Here is a 19,966-nt window from a genome sequence, read left to right on the forward strand (position 1 = left end):
GCCAGCCCTGCAGCAACAGCAGCAACAGCAAGCGAGCCCCAGGGGCTACTTGTGCCGCTAGCCCAGTGAGACTGGACAAAAAAATCGGAATAAAGAGGAAGGGAAAGCTAATGGGAGTCTCTAGAGGCCGCGCTAAGGGAGGGAAACGCGGCTGGGAACAGTAGAAGGGGCCAGGGAACTCCGGGAGTTTGCAAATGGGGATACGGGAAGGGGATGTAGTAGAAGCGAGAACGAGGGGTGGGGAGGAAGCCATTCAAGCAAAGCTCTTCATCTGCTGTCTCGGGGACCCGCTACTCACCACCTAGAGCGGCCGCTGCAGACGCCGCTGCCGCTGGCGGGTCCCCAGCTCCCATCCCTCCTGCAGCCCTTCACATAACCGCTGGGAAGCTCAGGAGCCGCAAAACCAACCAGGGTCGCGTCCAGGGTCAACCCAGAGCCTCCTCCAGCCTCCAGCCTCCTTCTACTTCCCGGTATCTCAGCTGCTGTGACCCCAATACGTCTCCCCTCACCCGTCCGCAGTCAAGCATTGGTTGGGTTCGGGAGAGGCGGAGCCTGGGAAGGTGATTGACAGTCGTGAATGAAGCTATGAGTCCAAGTCTGTTGAACTGAGGCTCAGCCGCTGCTGCTACTCCTCCCTCTTCCAGCTCCACAACGGGCTTGGCCTTCCCTCCTCCCCTTGGAATTACCTTTATCATCAACTCCCCACCTGTACTAACCTCCTACTTCCTGCAGCCGCTGCTGCTACATAGACTTACCGCTGGATGGTAGCCGCTCTCTCTTTCCCCTTCTCTGGGCTCCAGGTGTACCTATCATCTCATCCTCACCCGCAAAACACTTCAGCGTGGACCACTGGCTTGTGCTTGACGGGCAGGAAGGGTCATTATCTATTTCAGAAATGCATCTTCTGGTTGTATGAGTCTACGTAAGAACTAGCAGCTTATTTATTTATTGCACGGGAAAGAGTCTTAACCCCTTTCCTACTGCCTCCCAAAACAAGCACGAGTGAGTGGTCCAGTCGTGCCTTAGAGCTCGGAGAGCACCTTCGAAACCCCCGTTTTACACATGATGAAACAGCATCTTTTTTTGATTTGAAGCCAGTCCTCTTCAGCAACTCTTTACTTCGTTGTTTACTCTTGCTACATTTTGGCCAGGAGCCATACCTAGATGACTTGGCAAACTGTATCTAAATCCCCTTTTTAATTCTCAAGCAATTAAAAAAAGCTTAGATAAATATTAACAAACACTAAGAAGTATTTATTAGAAGTATAAGTAGCACTACAAAATTCAAACATTTTGTCTTTAAACTATTATGTAATATAAATTTTAACAAACTCTAACATTGAGAAACCTCTCTTGGGCTCACAGGATCCTGGAAAATACACCTACTCCCTTTCTCTAAAGGGCCTCTCTACAGTGGATCCAGGGATATTGTCCCCTTTTGGTTTAGTCCAGGGAAAGTTCTCTCTCTAATGAGAAGAGTGCTTTTTTCTTAAGTTCACCCTTCCATTGGTGCCCTGAGGGGACAAATTATTTAAAGTTTAGGTTTAGGTTCATATTCAGGATTTTTCTAAATGGGAATGTAGAAAGGTACTCAGTCTACAATATGAATCAAGTATGGGATGGGTATTTTATTCCTGTACACAAAAGAAATGCTAAACACAAAAAATTCAGAGCATGCATTAACAAAATCACTTAAAGAAATATTCAATAACTTGACTCCTGTTATAATCAGCTGAGAAGCTGATATGTAAACTTCATCAGAACAGAAAGCACAGCTGATTAGGCATTTTATATTATACTTTGGCTCTGCAATGTTGTAACAGCAAGCACCCTAGCATACCCAGGACGGCCTGCTAGCACAGGTTCTTAGATCTGCTTTTCTAGGAAAGACTGCTCAAAAAGTGGTTAACAATTCCACTTTTAATTACATTCACTAGTTCAGGGGAAGGGTCAGCACCCAGAAGGTCAGAGAAAATACAAGCAAACAAATTAGAATAAAGACCAACAGACAGGGCTCTACTGCCTGAACCAAAGCAATACTGCTATACAACTTTACATATACCACTGGATCAAGAGAGCCTTAACATCTGAGCAGTCGGCTAGTTCTGAACATACAGCTTCTCAGAGTCTCAACCAGGGAATCAAAAGAGCATTCTCATAAGCTAGCCCCCAAAACAAAATACCAACTCAGAGTATACATACACTTCTCAGAGCCAGAAGGGATCACAACCCTTATGACTCAGTACCTAATCAACTTAGTACCAAAAGGTGTGAAAGCCTTCCTACAAGCAAGCCTCCTCTAAGCAAGCTTCCCTTAATGGGCTCCACATGAGGCCTATAAATGGATGGGGAAGATCTCCATATCCCATTAACATGACAAATGTTCAAACAATTTTCAGTATCCATCTACTTGATAAAAACAGCCAGCCTTGCACCATTCTTCTTCTTGACCATGGTCATCTCCTCCAAAAAAGAAACTTTCCTTGCCATTAGTCAGCTTCAGCAATGGATCTCTGGACATATTTACCTCAAGAAGAATATTTGATCACCTACTCAGGAAAGGAAACAAATAGAAAAAGGCAGTCAGTACCAGACCCAACTTTACCTATCTGAGTTGCTCTAAGTGAGAATAATAGTGGGATGAAGGGAAAGAACTCAACGCATTCCTCCCACCCCCATCATGGAGAGACTATAGGCAGTCTATCTCTCCTTTTAACTGTCATAGCACCCCACCCCTGCCACTATCACTGGCCAGAGTGGAATGGGGACCAAGGAAACACCATACCACATCCTTTCAGTGCTGAATCACCACAAAGCCAGATGTGGGTCCCAAAGCTCCTAGTATGGTCACAAAGAACCAAGAAGGTCAACTTTAAGTATGCTACATGAGATACCTTTCATCACAAAAATAAGAATCATAAGGCATTTGTTTTGTTGTTGTTCAGTTGTTTTTAGCCATAACCAACTCATGACCCCATGTGGGGTTTTCTTGGCAAAGATACTGGTAATATTTTGCCATTTCCTTCTCCAGCTCATTTTACAGATGACAAAACTGAGGCAAATAGGATTAAGTGACTTGGCCAGGGTCACACAGCTAGAAACTATCTGGGGCCAGATTTGAACTAATGAAAATGAATTTTCCTGACCCCAGGCATGGCACTCTATCCACTGTGCAACTTAGCTGCCCCTTATTTGTTTTGTATCCCCTTTCTTAGTCTTTTATACTTAAGGTGTCACATTTATCTTTAGAAGTATTAAGGTCCTTTACAATTGCTTCCTGTTGTAAAAACTAAACCAATAGGTTAAGGTGAACAGAACCAAGAGAACGGTAACACCTTGACTACAATAATGTTAACAAAAACAACACTAAAACGAAGTCTATGACTGAGTGTAATGACCAATCTAGGCCTGGAGAAGAGACAAAAAAGCAAGTCCCTCCTTAAGTAGAAAGGTGGGGGACTCCTGGCCTGTAGTGTTTTATACCCTGTCAGTCGGGTTCACTTTGTCACCCATTCTTTGCTTACCTATTTTCTTTGTTATAAAGGAAAGTTTACTTGGAGACTAGACAATATATAGATAGAAATAACTAATATAAAAACAAAAGCAGCAATAAAGCTTACTTTAAGGGAAAAAAAGGAATTTCAACAGATTTTTAAAAAGGGAACTGATAATTTTGTGAAGTCCAAGGAGCATGTGGAGTACAAAATCATTTACTAACCAAAAGTGGAGATTTATCTTTCTTTTTGTTGTACTCCTCAATAATGTTATTAATAGTGCTGTGCCTGGGGTATGATAGAGAGAGAGACAGAGAGAGAGAGAGAGAGAATTTCTTGTTTTTATATCACCTAAATTTTTCCCTGTATTTTTCCTCTCTGTTCTCCCAGAGAACCATCCCAGATAGCAAAGAATTTTTTAAGGGAAAAAAGGGAAAAAAAATCAGCAAAACTAAACACTACATTCCAAAAACCTGAAAATAATATTCAGTGTTCCACACCTGTGAACCCTCCCCACCCACACACACACTTCTGCAAAGGAATTTTGGGGAGTGTCTTCTCAATGCTCTTTTTTGACGTCATACTTGTTCCCATAGTAGATTCTTAATCCATTCATTGATTCATTTCACAAAGATTTGTTAGCAAATCACAAGAATACATTAGCAGAAGCAATCTTGAATTGAATGACTTTCTTTTTTAAAATATTTATTTTATTCATTTTTTGTTACATTTTGAATTCCAAATTGTCTTTCCTCCTTCCCTTCCAACCCTACATTAGGGAATACCATCATTTGACATAGCTACATATATATGGAACGATATAATACATACTTCCATATATCAGTGTTTTCTTTGGAGGTAGATAGCATTTTTTTTATAACCCTACATTAGACAATACCATCATTTGATATATATATATATATATATATATATATATATATATGTATGCATGTATATGGAACCATACAATACATAACTCCATATATTAGCTTTTTCTTTAGAGATGGATAGCATTTTTATGTCTTTTTAGTTCATTTGAATATTCATATTATTCAGAATAGCTTAGTCATTCAGTTACTCTTTGAACAATATGGCAACATTCTCTTGGTTGTCACTTTTCTTACTGTGCTCTTTCTTTAAAGCTTTTTTCATTGCATGAATTGTGTCCTCTTGATGACTAATAAAGATGAACATGGTGGGGGCTGAACTATGATTTTGAGGGGATGAAGACCCACAGATCACCTTAAATCTCATTCATTTCATGCAAGTCTTTTGGTGTTTTTCTAAAATCATCGAGCTTATCATTTCTTATAGCACAGTAGTATTCCATCACAATCACATACCACAACTTATTCAGCCATTCCCCAATTTATGGGCATCCCCGCAATTTCTTTGCCACTACAAAGAAGGCAGCTGTAAATATTTTAGAATATATAAATTTTTTTCCTTTTTCCCTGATCACCTTGGGAAAGAAACCTAATAGTGGCATTGCTAGATCAAAAGACATACATGGTACACAGTTTAATAACTCTTTGGGCATAGTTCCAAATTGCTCTCCAAAATGGTTGGAACTGTTCACAGTTCTACGAACAATGTCCCAATTTTTCCATGTCCTCTTCAACATTTGTCATTTTCCCCTTCTATCATTTTAGCCAATCTGATAGCTATGAGATGGTACCTCAATATTGTTTTAATTTGCATTTCTCTAATCAATGATTTAGGGCATTTTTTTCATATGATTATGTATATCTTTAATTTCTTCTTCCAAAGACTGCCTGTTCATATCCTTTGGCCATTTATTAATTGGGGAATTATTCATAATCTTATAAATTTGACTCAGTTCTTTATATACTTGAGATATGAGGCCTTTATGAGAGAAACTGTCTATAAATTCTTCCCCAATTCTCTGCTTTCCTTTTAATCTTGACTACATCAGGGTTTTTTATACAAAAACTTTTTAATGTAATCAGTTATCCATTTTATATCCCACAATGCTTTCTATCTCTTGCTTATTCATAAGTTCTTCACCTGTCCAGAAATCTAATAGGTAATATGTTCCATGTTCTGCTAATTTACTTATGATATCTCCTTTTATGTCTAGGTCATATATCCATTTTGACCATATCTTAGTAAATGATGTAAAATATTGATCTATTATACCTAGTTTCTGCCCAACTGCTTTCCAGTTTTCCCAGCAAGGCTGAATGACTTTCCACCTGAGAGCAGGATCTTGATGGTCTTAGAGGGGTTTATCTCTGCTACTAGGGGTACAGTTCTCAAAGAGCTAATGATTTAGTCAAGTCATAGCCTTTATAACAATAATTATTTCCCTCGACCAATCTCTGTTTGAAGATACCCAAAGGGTATGAGGGGATGGGATGCAGGAGCCCACTACTTCACAAATAATTGCCAAGCAGAGCTGTCAACCAGGAATGAGGCTTTCTCTCCAGACCAGGGAGGGTCTGGACTTCCTGCAAGGTCACTGTGATAAATCCCTTTGAGTTTTCTGTTCCCTGCCCTGTCTCCTAGCTTCTTTCTCCTCAGCCCCTGATGTTCAGTGTCACACAGTACTCCAATATGGGTTAGCGTGTAGATAGCTATGCTTTTCCTTTCAGAAAGGAAGTACTATATAACTCAAGGAGAATTATAATCTCCTCTTCTGCTTTAATAATCTTTCTTTCTACTATAACATTCGACAGTGCCATTGACATACAGTATGTGGTCTTCCTGCCTTCTCTGGAGCTTCTAATTGGTTAAGACCAGTAATAATAAGCTTTCATTAAAGTCCTCTTCTGTAGCCCCATCATGGCACAGATATAATTCCAGATTCTTAAGGCTATGAGAGAATACAAATTCTGACAGGTCCTACCACCTGGAAAGGTTTCAAGTATGGATCCCATGACAAACAACTGTGTGTGCCTGTAATCTGAGAAACAACCTGGTTAAATTCAGAGAGTCTCATCACCAGGTTGGCTGTGGTGCTTTGTTGTATCTCATATTGCTCCACTCCTAGCATTCTATACTTAACCATGTTAAGCTACTTTCTGCCCCTTTCTGCCATCCTGTATGTTCCTACCTGGGCCTTTGCTCAGACTGTTTTCCCATCCCTGAAACAGCCTCCCTCCAACTTCACCTAATTCCTAATCCCACCCCTTCAGGCCATACATAGCACTTTGTTTTGTAATTATCTAATGTACTTACTGTGTAACACTATACATTATTTGGTGTCTGTATTTGCCTCAAATCCCTACTAGACAGTAATTTCCATGAGGTTGAGTATCGTGTCTTATGTGTAGCACCCCTATTTATATATAGACACCCCCCAAAAAACTGCCCTAGATTTAAGGTAATATGTGGGTCTTCATCCACTCAAAACCACAGTTCAGCCCCCATTGTGTTTATCTTCACTAGTAGGCATGAGGACACAATTCATTCAATGAAAAAATATCAAATGAAAGAGCACAGTAAGAAAAGTGACACTCAAGCATTTATAGATAGATAGAAAGGTAACATTTATGTAGCACCTACTATGTCCCAGGCATTGGGCTAAGCACTTTATAATGATTATCTCATTTGATCCTCATAATAGCTCTGGGATTTAGGTGTTATTATTATCCCCACTTTACAGATGAGGAAACTGAGGTATACAGAGGCTAAGTGACTTGCCCAGAGTCAAACAGCTAATAAATATCAAAGGCTAGATTCAGAACTTTCTGACTCCAGGGCCAGCACGCACACACACACACACAGAGGGAACACATGTGAAATGGCACACATATTGGCTAGAGTACATCAATGGATGGTCAGATATAAGGAATATATGTAACTGGGGAAATGCATAGAGGGCACACATGCAGGGAACACCTCTGGTTAAGGTAAATCAGTAGAAGGTATATATGTAGGGAACATGTGTGGCCAGAACATATACTTGGAAGAACATATATATATAGGAAGAATGTGCGTCCAAAGGACACAGGTTGAGAGGCAGCTCATCTTTCAGCTTCTACAAGGTCAATGAGGACTTCTAGTGATGTCATTATGTGATTTCTGCTGGACCTTCTCCCTGCCACTGGTTCTGTCACATTTGGATTGAGCATTGCATATCTCTGTGGCTCCTTGCCCTTTTTTTCTGAGTCTTTTGTCTCTGCTGTTTCCAACCCCTCTTCCTTCATTAGCTGTGCTCAACTGGGCCTCTGCTGAGACACCTCTCCCCCAGGAGGAGGAGGCTCCCCCAGAAAAATTACCCTAAATGCAAGGTAATCTGTGGGTCTGCATGCACTCAAAACTATAGCTCAGCTGTGACCGTGTTCATTTTTACTAGTCAGCAAGAGGACACAATTCATCCAATTAAAAAAAAAAATCTCTTTTTCAGCCTAGAGACCAGAGAGAGCTATTTTAGTGAGAAAGACAGACCTAGTCACAAGGGTAAAAAAGGATCCTCAGAACTCTTTCCCTCCATGAGAGAAAGATCAATCAGTTCTCAGAGTTTTAGCTGTTCACCACTTTTCTTTCTAGAAGAGAGATTGGCCATTTCCCAGAATCTTAGTCTCTAGAACCCAAACTCTTTTGGAACCTACACTAGAGTTAGCTAATTAAACCTTTAGGAATTTAATCTACCTTTTAACCAGGTCCTGACAGACTAACTATATTTCCTTTTGTAACAATTATCAATGGCTTCTTTGAGGTATAAACCTAATATTTAGTTCAAAGGAGTTACAAGGACTTTCTAATCATAAGTCAGATAGAGACTTGGGACAATGATGTAGATCCTGCTAACCTCAGGGAGTAGGTTAAAAGGCAGTGAATACAGACTCATCTTCTTGAGTTCAAATCTGGCCTCAGCCACTTACTAGCTGTGTGACCCTCGGCAAGTCACTTAACCCTGTTTGCCTCAGTTCCTCATCTGTAAAATGAGCTGGAGAAAGAAATGCAAACCACTCCAGTATCTTTGCCAAGAAAATCCCAAATGGGGTCACAAAGACTTGGACATGACTGAACAACAACAAAGTAGCTTTGCTGGGTCAAAGGATATATAAAGTTTAGTAGCTTTCCATTATTACTTTCCAGAACCCCAGATGAGTTCACGACTCCATCAACAATGCATTGAGACAGCTATTTTCCCTCAGCCCCTCTGGCCTGTCATTTTACTTTTTTTGCCAACTTTGCAAATATGATTGATGGGTATAAGGTGGTATGTCAGACTTGTTTTAATATGCATTTGTAATTGTTGATTTAGAACATTTTTATATGGTTATTTCTGGCCTAGATTTCATCCTCTGAAAACTGCTTATTTTTATCCTTTGATTATTTATCAATTTGGGAATAGATCTGATTCTTATAAATTTGAATTAGTTTCCTATATATCTTAGAAATGAGACCATTATCAGAGAAATTTACTGCAAAGATTGTTTCCCAATTTCTTGATTCTCTTCTAATTTGAGTTGCATTGATTTTGTTTGCCAATTGACTTTAAAGAACTATGTGTTTAAATGTACAGAAGAGAAATAATTATCTAATAGCTCGAGGAATTGCTGAAAATACCTACTGCAATCTGGTATTACCTCTGCTTCATATGGAATTTGGAAGCTCTTTGTCATAAAGATCAGATGGAGTTTGACCAAATGGCCTCGTACATTGAGAAAACCCTGGCTTTGGGGGGAAAGTGCATTGGCAGCAGAGGGGAGGGTAACATGAGGGTTTTTCTTTTTTGTTTTTAATGTTTAGCACTTCTTTTTTATAGGAATAAAATGTACATGTAATACCTGATTTATATCATACTTAGTACTTTTTTACTGTCCTCTTTTGGCGACATCAACCATAACTCTAAGCTATAAATAAACTTGTTTCCAGGATGCTGGGATGAGGTTATAATGAGGCAAAGAATATGAGAAGGGCAACCTAAATACTCCCTAAGGCTGAATCCATGCCTAGAACCAGAGCAGAGGGCCCCCTTGGTGGATAAGACAGCCACAGTACCCTGATTGCCATAGGCCCAGCAGCAATTCCTCAATGTTAGAGATCAGTACACTTTTAAATTTGTTTTTAAGTAAACAACTATGGTTTCCTGGTAAAACTTTCCTTTTAAAAGACTGAAGGCTTGTGCTCTGATTTCGGGGGGGGGGCAGAAGAGTAATAGAAACATGTGTCCATTCCAACTGGTCTAGGTCAAGAGGAGGTATACTGACAGTGGAAAAAAAAAAAAAGATTTTGGAGCCACTAGGTTTGGGAGTTCTGTGTATGAAACCATAAAATGCATACTTGTGATATTTTCAGATGACAAAACTGGAAAGAATAGGATGATAAAAATACTGGATGATAAAACCAGGATCTAAAAAATCTCAATAGGCTATAACAGTGGGGAAACCTAAAAAAGATGAAATTTAATAAGGATAAATGTGGAGTTCTATACTTGGATTCAAAAAATAAACTTCACAAGGACTGGATGAATGATAGTTGGTTAGGGAGCAATTCCAATGAAAAATATCTTGAGGTTTTAAGTGAACTACAAGCTCACTGTGATTCAATAGTGGAACATGGGAAACCTACTAGTATCCCCAGGCCATGTTGAAAAGTAACATCCAGAACCAGGGAGGTGTTATAGTCTTCCCTGCCCTGGGTGTTCTATTATGTTCTTGGAGCCACACTTTAGGAAGGGTATAGAGAAGTTGGAGCATTCAAAAACTGGACAATCAGGATTATGAAATTAGAAACCATGCTATATAAAGATTGCTTGAAGTAACTGGGAACATTTAGCCTGTAGAAAAGAAGACTTAGAAGGAACATGACAGGAGTTTGACCATTTGAAGACTATCGTGGCCACGAGGGATTACACTTGTTCTCTTTGGCCTCAAACAGAACTAGGTGTGATGAGTGGAAGTTATGGAGTAAGATTTAAGCTACATATAAGGAAAAACTTTCAAGTAAGCAGAACTATCCAAAAGTGAAATGGGCTACTTCACAAAGTAATGGCTTTTTTTCATTGGAGGATGAGATGACTACCACATCTGGGCTTGTAGAGGGTCAGGTGTGGGTTGGACTCGATGGCCTCTTAAGTCCCTTTGGACTTTTGGATGCTTAAGATTCTAGGTGGCTGGGTGAAATGAGGCTGTGGTAGAGAAGGGAGGGCTGATAGAAGAGAAGCAGGAATCCAGGGATTCAGCAGATCCATGGCACCACAAATTCCTAGACCCAAATTCTATCAATAAAACACAATTTTAAACATTTATTTATAAATGTCTTACCTGCCAGCAATGCCTGCTAGGAAAGAACACTAGGCTGTTAGAAAACTGGATTCAAATTTCAGGACTGGTATTTCCTGCATTATCATAGAATCTTAAGAGTTGGATGTGGACTGAGGTAGGAGGGACCATTTTGTTCAAATCATACGTGAAAAAGGTCTCCTCTACAAGATGCTCACCAAGTGATCTTTCAGCCTTTACCTGAAGATCACCAGGGTGCAGGAAGCCCATTACTTCCTGAAGAAGTCCATTCCACTTTTAGGTCATTGTTAAGAAGTTTTCTTTATCTCATGTCCTAAATTTAACTCTTTATAAATTCCACTCATTGCTCCTAAATCTGCCCTCCAAGGCTAAACAAAACTCATCTAGTCCTCCTTCCATGTGACAGCCCTTTAAATAAGAAAGATAGCAATCATGTCTGCAGTATTACATTCTTTCTCCTTTACGATGATCCTAGCTGGCTTTTTAAACTGACATTTCAGCATCCTAGCCACACTCCACTAGATTGTTCCCAACTTACCAATGTCCTTCCCTAAATGTGACATCCAGAGCTGTACACAATACTTCAGATGTGTTCTAGTCAGGGCAGTATACTGTGGGACTACCACTTCCTCCATCCTGAAAACTAGGCCCCTCCTCAGGTAGCCTAAGATTAAATTCGATTTTTTGGTTACACATCACGCTCTTCACTGACATTAATCAGACCCCTCAGTAACTAAGTTTCCTAACCTATAAAATGATTAAGTAATTACCCATCTCTACCTAAAGGACTGTCAGGAAAATTTTTGAAAAATATTTGAAAGTGCTTTGAATTCTTCATAAAAAGGACAGAATGTGGATTAAAATTGTATTACACAAATATGTATTTATCAATACTTGTAGTTATTATACACCTGTGCCCTTCCCTTCTACAAGCACACATAATTATTCCTGTTATTTTCAGTTACTCTGAGAAAGTGCCAAGCATCAGTCTGCCAGACTACTTCCCAGTAAACGTTGACCTCTATCACTATACTGAAGTACACTAAAAAAAAACCACTCAGTACAATATTATACATGTAATTTGTTTTGTATAACGTATATCCTTTGGGGCAGCAGCTGGATAGAGCACTGCGCATGGAATCAGCAAGATTCATCTTCGTGAGTTCAAATCCAGCCTCAGACATTTACTAGCTGTGTGACCGTGGGCAAGTCCCTTAACCCTGTTTGCCTCAGTTTATTCATCTGTGAAATGAGCTGGAGAAGGAAATGACAAACCACTCCAGTATCTTTGCCAAGGAAACCCCAAAATGAGTCAAGAAGGGTTGGACATGACTGAAACAACACAACAACATACCTCCTTTAATCATCAGAATCATGAATAAGAACAATTACTATTAGCAGTTTAAAAAAAGTCAGATTAAGTCTAAAGCAAAGATACAAATAATTTATTTAAAATTAGAACTTCAGAAATGCAAACTAAACATTTAAGCACAATATTAAAAGTCAGCAGTCATTAAAAAAAACACACACTGTAATCACTTTAACCACATACTTTTTCTACAGTTTTAGAGAAAAAAAACTAAAAATAAACCACAAGTTAATTTTTAAAACTCTATTATCTGCATAAAACACTTCTCCCCCCCAAAAAACAAAGAAATGGAACAGCAAAATGAACAAAGCCACTATAGCATGATTCCCCTATGTACTATAATCAATGGAGTGAACTGGATTCAGAATGGTATGCAAGGTTAAAAAGCACCTGATTTTCAGAAAAATGCAATTAAGTACGTGGATATTCTCGAAGGCTGCTTTTTACTTTTTTTACTGTCATTTACTTTATGAAATTTTAATATGGCACGATAGGTTCTATCTTGGAAAGCAAATTCAGAAAATCTTTAAAGTGTTTTTTGACTAAATTTTCTGTTTAACTCCATGCCAAAGTAGTTGCAAACTTTACCTAGAAGTGACTATGAGGAGGAACCACAGCATAGCAAATTTACTTCAACTAGATGTGTAATCATCGAAATAAAAACCTACGTATTAAATAGGCAAACCATCTTTTCACTTGGTTTATGAATGGGTCACTAATCTTTTTCATGCTGTATTTTCATGCTACATCCACTTCCTAGGAATACCTGCTCCTGTATTTTTATACTGTATCCATTTCATTGTAGTTACAGCATTTCATTTTTTAGATAGTATTGCTTCTGTCCTTCTTGCCTATCTTGATCTGAAAGCACAGTGGTAGTTTATGTATTCTAAATACAACTACACAAATCATCAGAATGGCCCACCAGGAATTAGACAATGAGCCCAATTCCTGAAAACGCTGACAAAAGTGGGAATAAGACAGAATTAAGGAGGCACACAGAAACACACCATAACAGAGGGTTTTGTTTTTGTTATTTTAACAAAAATATCATCCCTTCCCCACAATCCCCACTTTAAAATATTACAATTATCAAGATCTGTGGTATCTACGTTATTAAAGTGAAGAAAAATTATCTGTACACTCACAAGAACAGCTTTGTCATCAATCATTTATATTTCTACCTGTAGCATGCATGAGACTTTTTATAAGCAAATATACAAAATCAAACTAGCTTACATATTTGTTGACTTGCCTGACAAGTGCTTTCTGTAATAATTAGGATAGTTTGGACTTTCACATGTAGTTAGCGCAGTAAACCTTGAGGTCTGAAGTGATCAAATTCAAAGATTCACCAGATCTTTATTCTGATTAACAACATGTCACTTTTTATTATGAGAAGTTCTTCAATTAAGGTACAATTATATCTCATCGTGGTATCAGGACGACCCTGGGTTCTCAAAATCTAAGGCATCAACTCTAACAAGTCTTTCACTAAGCTGGAAAAGTTTCTAGTACAGGCCCAGCAATGTACATTAACTAAGGACTAAAATAGCCAAGTTCAGAGAGCTGACCATCAAATGATAAATTTTTTTGGCCCCAGCAACTTATGAAACTGTTTACTAAGACGTGGAGATATCTCAGTAGGAGTACCTATTCATACTGATGAAATTTCAGATCCTTGATGTTATAGAAGGATCCTTTGCTAAACTTTTACATAGTTTCCATTCTTTTTTATAATACATAATTAATGCAACTATGCTTCTTAGGTAAAAAAAAAGTGTTCTTATTTTGTTTTTGTTTTTTAATGACCGTTCTACCTTCAACAGCAAAACTCTGTTTTCCTTTCAAAGTCAGAAAAATAAACACAGGGAAACTCTGTCTACTCAGTACTGTAAAGTACAAAATTTTTTATATCAGAATGTTTAACCAAATCTCAACAAGCTCAGTTGTTTGCAATTGTTTCTAATGGACATGTACTAAATCTGTATAATTCTACAGACTAGAAAAAAATGTTAAGTAAAGTGAAGCAACATTGTTGAATTGCCCCTAACCCTCGACTAAAACACTTTAGAACAAGACCAGCGTATTCAAAGAACTAACTTCCGAAATACCCATCCTTTTCTGCCAGTTACCAAATCTTGTTAAACTATACTAGCCTCTTAACCCAATCTACTATTGCACTCTGTGACTTTGAAACCAAAAATTTTATAAAAATTAGTTTTTAACTATTTTAAACCCCTTGGGATATATTAAGCCTGGTCCACACATTTCCTACCTTCTAACTTTAAATTACTTTTAATCTCAACTGCATGCACGATAATTGTAAAGGTCCAAAAGAAGAAGAGGAAGAGACGTCTTAATATTCTTGTACTTCAAAACTTCAGCAAAGGTAAAAGAGAAATTAAAATATTAGTTGATGTGGTATTTTGCTAAATCTTCATGAAATTAAGTTCTTTTGAAGGTTAGTTATGAGTAATGAAATTCACATATCAAAAGAAAGAAAATAATGTGGATAAATGTTAATGTACAAATGAGCTTAGCAAAGGAAAAAAAAAGGTGTGAGCAAGCTAGTGTCTGATTAGGTAATACTGAACTAGGAAATTTTAGCAGCTTTTACGGAAAATTTTAATGTTATGAGAAGTAGAACATTGGCACTAGGGCAACACATGGTGGCTTTTCTCTGTCTAACTCCTGATAGGAAATTAGGCACTTAATTGTAAAAATAGAAAAATAGGGTGCATTTAAGAAGAAATCTAAAATGATCCATAAAAAACAATTAGCATTATCCAAAGACTGAAAAATCCTTCAATTGTTGTTTAACAAGAGACCAGTAAGACATGTTACCACTAGAGGAGGGAAAAAATTATATAATAAGCCCACCTAACGAATACAAACATATCACTACTGTGTTCACTCTAGGATTAGATAGCCAAAGAAAACAGATGGAAATTTTCCTTGGCAAAACATTCTAGATCCATAAGAATTCCTAACCTGAATGCTACTTATTCATGAACACAGAAAAAATAATTCCAGCACAAATACTATCAATGTTAACTGTATCCTAGGAGGTCTCAGTGTTTATTTTACATAACTCTAAAGAATGGATTCCCTGTCAGTTATAGAGAATGACAAATAGGTCTTCAACTTCTAACTTAAGTCTCATATTATTTTAATGTTCTAAATTGTTGTAATTCTAGGAATCTGATTAGAAATTATAATCTCTAGCACAGTTTGGTACTCTCTTCCTCCTAAAATTACTTTTTATATACTTTGTATTAATTTACTTGTGTACATAAAATCTCCCAACAGAACATAAACTTGAGAGTGAGAGTAGGAATTGTCTCATTTTTGGTTTTGTACCACTAGGCCTCACACACATTAATTGATGCTTTAAAAATAGTTGTTAAATGGAACTGAATCACAACTCTAACATTCCATAGATACCATGATTCTACATGGTTGTGGTTAAAAGATAATAGAACATTTTTTGATGACTTTCCAACAATTAAAGCATTTCCCCAAAGTTAGATTATGCCTATTTTGATTTACGGATCTACTTTTGATGACTTCAAATAAAATATTTTCTTTGTGCACTTGGGGAACTTTTTAACCAAATAAAGGGTGAAAGAGATGGTTTCCCAACACTACCACCACTAATTTCTCTCCAAAATGTGGGACTTTTTTTAAGCTGTGAGAAATATTTCCTTAAAAACAAAGATTAGGGGGGAGGCGGGCGGAGCTCAAGTTCTTCAATCAGTAAATATCTTCAAGTCTGTACATGCCTTACCCAAGAGCAGAATAAAAAGGTGATGGTGTATGGGCCATCTACTGACATCCATAGCCAAATCTAAGTACTAATTCCTCCCCCATCCCTCAAAAAAGGGGGAGAAGGTTTCCTATTTAAATAGAGGTGAAGCAGGATGGCATAATGGTAAAAAAGGAAATATTTGGAGTCAGGATACCTTGGTTTGGGTCACACCTCTCTTACTTACTAGCTGTGTGACCCTGGGCAAGTCATTTTAAAAAACAGATTTCACAAAAAAGTTTATCTGTAAAGTAAATATAATTTGAAAGACATCAGAGTTATGATAAATGTAGGGATCAGTCGTGACTTCAGAGGACTAAGTGTGAAGCGTATTTCAAGCTTCTCAGAGAAGAGCAGGCAATGGGCGCAGAACAAAGCACGTTCTCAGATATGGCTAATGTGTTGATTTGGCTGTACTTATTTGTTACAGGAAAGAGTTGTGCTAGGGAATGAAAGAGCAAGAATGAAGTGATAGTGATATTAATCAAGTATTTACAAACAAAATAAAATAAAATGGCTTTAATAATATTTTTGCTATCTCCAAATCCAACCAGCATTCACTAACTCCCTACTACATGCAAGGCACTATGCTGGGGATAAAAAAAAATTTAAAATGGGGTTAATGTGAGAAAAGTGCATTGTAAAGGGTCATATAAATAGGAACTTTTATTTAAAATATTGAAAAATGTACACAATAGGGAAACAGGTCAAGAGTGCTTAAGAATAAAAATAAACCTCATTCCAGTATGTTTTCAAATCAAAGAATAAGAACACATACAGTGGTATTATTAACAAATGGAATGATCTTTGTGCTTGCTTTTTCCCATCTGAGAGAAGGGTTTCTATTATTGCTTCCTTTAAGTAAGCCAAGCTACAGGGTTGGATGAAACACTTCACTGTTGAAGATCCTGTTCTTTTAAAGATATTATAATATTAATTAAAGATCTATTTCTTAAGGCAAATTAATGATCTTTACTGAAAAATTTCTGTAGTCTCATTGTGTCCTATTGGATACGCTTGCAAAGTTTTTTCCCTGACTCAAAAAAAGAAAAAACAAAGCAAGGCTGGAACCTTCCTGCTCCTTCAGAAGGTGAAGTAGCCAGCTTTTGTTTCCCCCTCAACAGTTCACTGTCCTGTACATAATTGGTTCATTGCATTGGATTTCTTTTTATATAAAATGTATTATATAATTATTTTCTACATTAACAAAAAAGAACAGAAGTTCTCCAAAATAATGCAACAACCATTTAGATAAAATTTCCTAAATTTGAAGATGCTTTAGTTGAATTCTCTTTGGAGGAAAACAAAGCCTTAGTACATTTCACAGAAGAAAAAGCTATTTTGATACAGTTCAATTATTAAGAAATAAAGTGCATATAGCTTTCAATATAAATATTGCTCTGCATCATATAGCTGAGTATTTCAACATACAAGATTAGCAAAATGCTGTCAAAATGAAGCCTCAATATGATATCTGAAATCTGGAAAACAAGAGATGAGAATATAAATTCTATATAAATTAAGAAGTTTTTTTTTAAAAACATACCTGAAAGAAAATATAAGGACAAGTGAAAATTAGGAAGAATTAAATAATTTCTGTTTTCCATGGCATCAGATACACTACACAGCAATACCAACAGGGAGCACCTGAAATGCAGAGTCACATTCTGATTGATGACCTTGAACTTCTGCATTTGATTTACAAGTGTCTGGTGTCTGAGGGGTGTCATCTTGCAAAGGAGCAGCGTTGTTATCAGCTATATTAGCAGCAGAAGCTGAGTCAGATAAGGAACATGAACTTGGAGCCGCCGAAATAATTTGAAGACCACCATCTTCTGTGCCATCCTCAAGACTGGTCCTCTCATCAGCATCTTCTAGCTGACGAACCGAAGTTAAATACTGTTCGAGAAGACTATTATCCTGTTCATTATTAGAGCCTTCTTTACTCCATTCATCATGCTCTTCACTGGCATCCCCTGTATCTGTATCTTTGAAATATCTAACTGTTTCTAAGGAATTCCCCATTAAAGAACTATCGCTCCCTCCAATGGAACTCTTTTCAGAATCAAATGAATACTGCAAGTGAACTTGTTCTGCAAGGGAGGAGTGAAAGCCAGAGTCTGGGAATTCAGGTATGACTTTCTCCTGGAGAACCTCAGCATCTGAAATAAACCAGTCAGAAGCACTGGCTGAAGAGGGCTCCTGACTGGAGATAAATAATGGAGAGGACTGGGAGGACAACAGGGTGCTGGATACGGGAGCACTAGATTGCCAGGCAGAACTGAGGTGCTGGTTCACTGTCTGCTGCCAATCTTGTAGCGACCTCACCTGCAAACGACAGAATGAAGTTTTATTATGCAATAAGAGGCTCGTAATTATGCACTGGACTTTAAAATACAAACATAAACTACCATCAGTAGGGCATGCACTTGAGTTATCTTTCCAGTAGTTATAGTGTCAATGTCCAGTTAGCCCAGTTATTAATGAAATCCAAGTGGTGAATTCAGCACAGCTGAGGACCATGTTTAATGACTGCAGAATATACTCCAACTTTCAACCACGGTATGAGCATCTTGGTCCCAAAGGGAATTGGGTGAGTGAACAGGGATGAACCAAGTGGAAAAATAATTCAAAGGAACAATGAGTCACTAGTATTACCTTTCTATGTGAAACATAGCACACACCTTTTACAAGTGGGACACAAAGCTATTAAATATGACAGATTAAATCCAGTGAATGTGAAAGCAGAAATTACTATACAATATATACAACTATAACAATGACTGGGATATGCAGGCAGGTAGAAGGGTTTTCTAAATGTTAATCAATGCTAGAATAAACGTATTCTCTGAAAATATCTCAGTAACTCCCAGCTCATGGCTACTAGACTCAAATCATATGAAGATTCTAAAAAGCCTATAGGTGAATTTCCTGCTACAAATAACATAACAAAAAGATTCCAAGCCTTGGATGATCGACCAGAGATCATCAAGCAGTATTTGACACAGTAAAATTTCAGGACAGAAAATAATTCAGATGGTTCCCTGGAAATAAGAGTCAACCTGTGTTCACTTGACAAAGCATCTTATGCTCTATTTCTCAGGACATACAATCATGTAACTATACACTTTTTAAAAAACTCAACTCATAGTCAAACATAAATTAAACAGCATCCCACAAAGTAGCTAGATACTCCATATGAAAACCCCTTAAATTTGGTTGTTGCTATTTCATGGAAGGAATGATACGAGTTTTCCTTATAAGTATATTATACCTATCAGTCAATCCCTCAGTCAACAAACATTTATCAAGTGCCCATTATGTCCCAAGCAATTATTACCCTAACCAATGTCATTTTAATGTTCATGCATCCAAAAGGGGAAAATATCTGCTATATACATAACACCATACTAGTACTGATACAAAATTCAAATAAAGTACTTCGTAAAACTCACGATCTAGTAAGAAAGAGAAGACGCGAACATGGATGATGACACTACACAAGATTACATGGTTAAGTGAACCGGAAAGATGTAAAACAAAGTACCATGTGAGGTCTGAAAGGGTTGGGTCATTACAGACAAGGGGCGTGGGGGGGGGGGGGGAGAGGCGGGGGAAGGCAGTGGCTGTAGTGGTGGCTTAAGAGGCTTCAATGGAGAAGATTAATCAAACTTAATAGCTCGAACTTAAAAGGATGGATGAGAATTAGTGTAAGCAAAAGCCAGAAGCAGAAAAGTATTCAGAGAATAGAAAGTAAAGTTTTTTGTTTTTTCGCCTGGAGCACAGAATAGGAGGAATGAGAGCAAGATGAAATAAAGACAGGCTCAATGGCACTCAACTTGGAGTGCCCTGAGTGCAAGGCAGGGAAGTCTGAGAATGTGGGCCTTAAGTTTGAAATAAAAGTCACTCATAAATTGTAATCAAACCTTGCCCCTGTAATGCTGTTCTGCCTAACAGCCTATTTTCATAGAAACTCTATGAGCCATTTCCCTTCTCCTTTGAATTTTATCTTCATTTTCTCATATTACTCAAAAAACAAAAATTTTTTCATTTAAAATAAAACTAAAATGTCACC

At 37.8% G+C, this 19,966-nt stretch overlaps 2 protein-coding genes across 5 annotated transcripts in view; both read right to left on the reverse strand.

Moving 5' to 3' along the window:
- The window catches only part of NXPE3 (neurexophilin and PC-esterase domain family member 3), a 40,032-nt gene extending 39,577 nt beyond the window's left edge, over nt 1–455 (reverse strand). For all 4 annotated transcript variants that reach the window (XM_036746899.1, XM_036746898.1, XM_036746900.1 and 1 more), the window contains exon 1: nt 299–455. The gene's annotated coding sequence lies outside the window, so the exon portion shown is untranslated. The remainder of the gene's footprint in view (nt 1–298) is intronic.
- Nucleotides 456–12,047: 11,592 nt separating this feature from the next.
- The window catches only part of CEP97 (centrosomal protein 97), a 30,638-nt gene continuing 22,719 nt past the window's right edge, over nt 12,048–19,966 (reverse strand). Inside the window, exon 11 of the mRNA XM_036744845.1 lies at nt 12,048–18,219. Within this exon, the coding sequence (XP_036600740.1) occupies nt 17,512–18,219 (708 nt within the window). The 3' untranslated portion in view covers nt 12,048–17,511. The remainder of the gene's footprint in view (nt 18,220–19,966) is intronic.

This window comes from Trichosurus vulpecula, chromosome 2 (genome assembly GCF_011100635.1).
Source record: "Trichosurus vulpecula isolate mTriVul1 chromosome 2, mTriVul1.pri, whole genome shotgun sequence".
Lineage (NCBI taxonomy): Eukaryota > Metazoa > Chordata > Mammalia > Diprotodontia > Phalangeridae > Trichosurus > Trichosurus vulpecula.